Source organism: Nicotiana tomentosiformis, chromosome 9 (assembly GCF_000390325.3).
Source record: "Nicotiana tomentosiformis chromosome 9, ASM39032v3, whole genome shotgun sequence".
Classification (NCBI taxonomy): Eukaryota; Viridiplantae; Streptophyta; class Magnoliopsida; order Solanales; family Solanaceae; genus Nicotiana; species Nicotiana tomentosiformis.
The window spans coordinates 6,242,975-6,248,809 of record NC_090820.1 but is presented as its reverse complement, the minus strand read 5'-3'; the positions used below and the strand labels follow the sequence as shown (position 1 = coordinate 6,248,809).

The 5,835-nt window shown below is 34.9% G+C and overlaps 1 protein-coding gene across 2 annotated transcripts; it reads right to left on the bottom strand.

The window, feature by feature from the left end:
- Positions 1-427: 427 nt before the first annotated feature.
- On the bottom strand, positions 428-5,412 carry LOC104086853 (disease resistance protein RUN1-like). 2 transcript variants are annotated; one of them, XM_009591197.4, is made up of 5 exons: positions 4,859-5,412; positions 3,479-4,574; positions 2,422-2,697; positions 1,478-2,329; positions 428-1,406 (listed from the first exon to the last, which is right to left on the bottom strand). In XM_009591197.4, the coding sequence occupies exons 1-5, from the start codon at positions 5,347-5,349 to the stop codon at positions 897-899; spliced, it is 3,225 nt and encodes a 1,074-aa protein (XP_009589492.1). In that variant the 5' UTR covers positions 5,350-5,412; the 3' UTR covers positions 428-896. The 2 variants fall into 2 exon arrangements, with proteins under 2 accessions (XP_009589492.1, XP_033509467.1); XM_033653576.2 differs by lacking the exon at positions 1,478-2,329.
- Between the last annotated feature and the right edge of the window lie 423 nt (positions 5,413-5,835).

The window sequence follows — 5,835 nt, the reverse complement described above, 5'->3', positions numbered from 1 at the left end:
CTTTGGTTGTGGTTTTCATTAACTTCACGTAAAACCTCATTTGAGAGATTTAAGATACATGATTTTGCCTTTTTATCTATAATGGCAAACTCCTCATCCGTCATTTTATCTGGCTTCTTCTCATTTCCTTGCAACGCCAAGTTTAAGTCATCCTGAATTAGGATAGCTTCCATCTTTAATTGCCACATTCCAAAGTTTGCACTTCGGTCAAATTTCTTAACATAGGTCTTTATTAAAGTCATTTTGGCTATTGAAACTAACCCGGTTAGATCCGGCTCTGATACTAATTTATTAAGATCGGAAAACTGGGTAGTACGTTATTTAGCCAAACAATGATATAATGACAATAACAAAGACAATAGAAGTTGATAACAACGGCAATTAAAGCATATAAAGAAGACACTAATTTAATGTGGTTCAGTCAGTATGACATACGTCCACAAGCGGATAAGGGCAATTTTACTATACGAATAAGAGTACAAAAGAGAGTATAAAATTAGAGTAAACACTCTAATTAATCCCAAATACCCTAAGAGAATAACCTCACAAGATCACTCTAAAGAAAGGGTTCACACAAGTGTTTCCCAACACTTAACTCTCATACAAAACACTCTTAATAAAGGAGGAAAGGAAGAAACAAGAAATGAAAACTCAAGTCTTGTTGATGTGTCTAAAATGAACTAATGGTCTTCCCTTTTATAGGCAAAAAAGTCTTGGCCTCTTAGGTGCAAAAGAAGAAATACAACTTTTGCAAATGATGTCCACCACACAATGCAATATTTTTGGGTCCCAAAGGATATTGTGAACAGTCTTACACTTTGCAAAAATGCTTATACTTATGTGAGATGACTCCATTAGCTAAAATATTGGCCATAATTACAAATCTTCACATTTGCCTAATTTTGGTTGATAAAGAAAATTTGCTCCACGTCTCCGGGCAAAGAAGAGATAAAGCTTGTTGAAACTCTTTTTGGGTACTTATAATAAGAATGATCCACGTCTCCAGGCAAAGATATAACTTTACCGTGTTGGTCTAAATATAACAGATGGATCCCTATCTTCTTTACTGTAACGTCTTCTGACCCCACTTCTATCCTTTCCCCGCCTTTAATCATCTGGCCATAAAAAGCTTCATTTAAGATAGATATGTAATATACACATGTCAGTTCCCTGTGCCCATCAAGTATTCCAATATTACTCCACGGAATACTTGAAGGCTCTTTATGGGCAATGCTAATCCTGAAGCTTGGAAAAAGGCCAACTTCCAAACAGTCGATAACAACCCAGAGAACCATTCCTAAGAAGTTATTATGTGTAGGCATAGTCAAACACATAGATGAAGCTGTTACTTGATTCCTGCACCATTCTGGAATCTCATTGCATTCCAGATAAATTTCTAAAAAACCCTACATTGGATAAAGACTCAAGATCATTAACATGATAGGGGATAGAGAGAGAGAGAGAGAGAGAGACTAACCATATGTCCATCTTTTCTAGATGGAAATGATAGAGCAGGTGCACTAAAGAAGCCTTCATTGAATGGATTCTGCAGAGAACTACAATTATTCGTGTTGATCAACCGTATAGAAGGGAGGTTGTCCAACTGTGTAATCTTGACCAATTTTTGGCAATTCTCAAGTTCAATAATTGCTAGATTCTCTAAATTTGATACTGGCGGGAGTGTTTGAAGATTCTCACAGTCATTCAAACACAACTTCTCCAATAATCGTAACTTAGAAAAATCGAAGGGTAGATAATGGAAACTATTGCCACTCAAATCTAAAAACTTTAAGGAGGATAAGCTCCCAATATCCCTAGGAATATCAGCATCGGACAAATTCCAGTATCTAAGGCTCAATTCGGTTACAAAAGTTAGCAAGGAATATTGTATCCGATGGACTCCTCTTCCAGAAATACTCATTTTGGCCTCTAACACTTGACCTCCCACTCTCAAAGCTACAAGATTTCTTAGCATTTCAACAGATCTAGGCAATTGTTTTATACCCGTACAAGATGCATAAAGAAATGTTAGACTTTTCATATCTCCAAGGTTATCTGGCAGTGTTTTTATAGAGGAACAGTGATGAATGAACAATTCTTCAAGGGATATTAGCTGGCATATGCTGCTTGGAAGATCCCTAAGTTTTTCGCAATGAGACATATTTAGTTTAATTAGTCTGTCCAAATTTCCTATTGATGGATGGATCTCTGTCAGACTTGAGCAACCATAGAGACTCAAAATCTCAAGACTCAGGGAACCATTGAAGTTTGGAGTGCTTCTGAGTTGCTTGCAACGAGAGAGATTCAGCTTCTTCAAACTTCTACAACACTAAAAGTAAACCAAATATAGTTTCAATTAACATTTTCTTTCACTCAGTTGCAATAACAGTACACATGAAATTGTAAAATTGAGTAACAAACCTGAAAATTCAATTGAAATTCTTGGATATCACTCTCCTCCATATCTAGAACTACAAGATTCTCAGCTGGAAAATTTGATGATATACATTTTAAAGGACATTTTTTCCAAGACAACCATCTGAGCTTCTTGGACAACAGCCCAAAATCTCCACTAATATGTAACTCATTGATTATAAGCACCCTAAGATTCTTCATTTGCTCAAATGCTTTGGTGCTCAAGTTCACTCCCTTTAATGTCCCTGGATCTACCTTCAGTACTTCTACATTTTCGGAACCCTGCAACTCAGTAAAAAGAAAAGTAACTTAAGCTCATGTTAAGTCCCAGAAATTAAGCGAGAAAAATGCTTTATACAAATTGGTGGACAAACAAAGAAAATACACCATGTATCAACAAAAAATGAACTTACACATTAGAGGATGTTAAACAAATTTAAAATTGCTCAAAAAGCTAAGATGAGAGCCTTTCAAAACTGGCTAGCATCATTCACTAAGTTCACATGATAATATCAAAGGGAAAAAAATGAATAAAGAGAACAAATTGCATCTAGAAACCTGATAATAGCACCAGAAGATAGAATATATATTTGAATATATTTAAAAGAATATTTTGTATATATTGTTCTAGAAATAATGTTTCACATATGTACCTATTCAATAGTTTCCAAACGTTCACATGCCTGATTTCTTCGAGCAAGCTTAATTTCCGCATTTAGTTAAGTAAAGTCAAATATCTTTGAATAACTAATCGTGGAGATACTATGGTCGATGCCCATAAGCATGTTAGTTATAAGAATTTAATAAGAAATATGCATCACCAAATTTGGATAATTGTTAAATAGGTGATTTTTTTTTTTCTTTGCCTTTGGTGTGAGTAAAGAATTTAGCAAATGTCATTTCTAGTTTACAATGGTTGACAAACAACTACAAAACACTTACTAACCATAGACGAAGCACAAAATGAATTCACTTCTTATGATGACAACAAAAATTATAAGCAATAAACAATTAAATTGAGAAATATATTATAAACAAGATACAGGATAAACGATTTACCGACTTCATTTCCTTGTAGAACATCACGAACTTCTTGAGGGATGAACAATCTACTTCGTTTTCCGGCGTCTCGAGTTGATTCCATGCGAACGATTTCTCTTCCCATATCTCGCACTAGATCATGCATCACCAAACCATGCCAAGATCTTTGGAGCAAGTGTTTTTGGACTAAAGTTGCAATTGCACTTTTAGCATGAAAGCCACATGCATTTAATATTTCAGTAACTTCACGCTCATTAAACCCATGGAAGGCGCATGTAATATCGAGGAAAACAGTTTGTGTTTCATCATCAAGTCCATCAAAGCTTATCTTGAGAATCTTTTGGATATCACAATGAGGTATTGCTCTTAATTTTTCGAATTCGTATCCCCATTCTTCTACAGAACTTCCTTGTAAATGTGACCCCAATGTCACAAGAGCTAATGGTAGCCTACCTGAATATTTGATTATGTCTCGTGCCAAATTAACATAATCTTCCGGTGGAAAATGATTGTCAAAAGCATGCCAACAAAAAAGTAACATAGCTTCATTGTCATTTAATAGTTTGGCCTCATATCTTTCTTTTTCTCTAAGCCGACATAGCAATCGCTTGTCTCGGGTGGTAATGATTATTAAACTACCCGAACCAAACCAACTTCTTTCTCTTGTTAAGGATTCTAATTGGTTTTTGTGGTCCACGTCATCAAGAACAATTAGAACCTTCTTTGACTCGAGTCTTGCTTTGATTAGATTGATGCCTTGAGCAACACTACCAACTTTGATGTCCTTATTTTTGAGTGCTTGTTGAAGAAGTTTCTCTTGTAGCTTGACAAGACCAAATTCTTCAGCTTCTGATCTAACATCTGAAAGGAAGCAACTACTATGGAAGAGTCGAAACATTCGATTGTAGATAGCTTTTGCCAGAGTTGTTTTCCCTATGCCACCAACTCCGTGAATACCAATCATGCGAACTTCATCTTCACATTCATTTTGCAATAACCACTCTATATCTTTGACACGATAATCTACTCCAACTGGGTGCCAAGCAACATCTAGAGGTGTCTGATTAACCTCTTGTAGGACTTGCTGTATAATGTTTTCAATAAACTTTGATTCATGCCTACAAAGTTTTTAGCAAAAACAAAAAATTAAAAGAAATACTACTCCAGTAAATAAAACTTTGATATATGAAAATATTTGACGGACAAATCAAAATCGATAGCCAAGACATAACACAGTGGGATGAATCTAAGCAACAAAATAGATAACTTACCGCGTCATATAGGATATTTTAAGAAATAATTTAAGTTATACATATTGATAGGGTAAGTATTTCAATAGTGTCAATGTATAAAATTTAAACTCCTTTTAACAGTTAGTATCATATCGTATAAACAATAGTACCCGTCAGCAACATTTTGCAAATCCCATCCAGATAAATTTGCAGCTTCAGTAAGTGCAGCTCTCCATTTCTCCACCCTTTGAGCTCCAAATAATCGTTCCTTGTGTTTAGCCAAAGCTTCACCAAATATCCCAGTTTGCTTTCGCACTTGAGAAGGATCAACATCATAGAAAATAGGCAAAACCATCTGCTTTAATATCTCTTTGCATTCAAGAATTTTAACTAGTTCATTTAGACACCAACTGGAGGAAGCATAATTTCTTGAGAAAACTACAATGGAAATTCTTGATCCTTCAATTGCTTTCTCTAGTTCTCTTGAAATCACGTCACCCTTTCTCAATTCCTCATCGTCAATGAAGGTATTAATTCCAACATCAGACAATTTGGAATAAAGATGACCGGTGAATGTTTTTCGGGTGTCTTCACCTCTAAAACTGAGGAATACTTCATAAGAGAAGTGAGATGATTCTCCTCTAACTAATTGAGTGTCCATTTGATTTGATGAGAATGCAAGAATTAAGGGATGTTTTTTCAGTAAAGGGAAAGTAGCTAAGCAGAACTACATATAAGCACAGGTCTTATAATCTTGGGTCAAGTCAACTACAGCCCTTCAGTAGGGTTAAACGAAATAAAATGGATGTTTCCCTTGATATTTCTTAGATTTTGTAGTTTCTGGCAGGAAACAAGGGGCCCGTTTGGCCATAATTTCACTTTTTTTACGAATTTTTGTTTTATTGTTTTCCCGAAATTTCACTGTATTTATATCCAAACGCATACTTAATTCTTGGGTCAAAGTCATTTACAATGCCTTACATAAAGTTGTTGACCGAAATAAAAGAGAAGTTTCCAAAGTTATTCCTTAGATATCTTTTTTGTATATAATGTTTAGTCTTATAGTGTAAATAATTTTCACAGTGTAATTCATACTGTACATCTACAAAATTAAACTAGTCTATTAATACTATATATGTAGATTGAA

Bases quoted from the DNA above. Each gene is read 5' to 3' on its own strand.
- LOC104086853 (XM_009591197.4), bottom strand. From the start codon at position 5,349: ATGGACACTCAATTAGTTAGAGGAGAATCATCTCACTTCTCTTATGAA. The intron at 2,698-3,478 runs GTCGGTAAATCG...ACTGAGTTGCAG, and splicing joins ATGTTCTACAAGGAAATGAA to GGTTCCGAAAATGTAGAAGT. The intron at 1,407-1,477 runs GTTAGTCTCTCT...TATCCAATGTAG, and splicing joins CTAGAAAAGATGGACATATG to GGTTTTTTAGAAATTTATCT.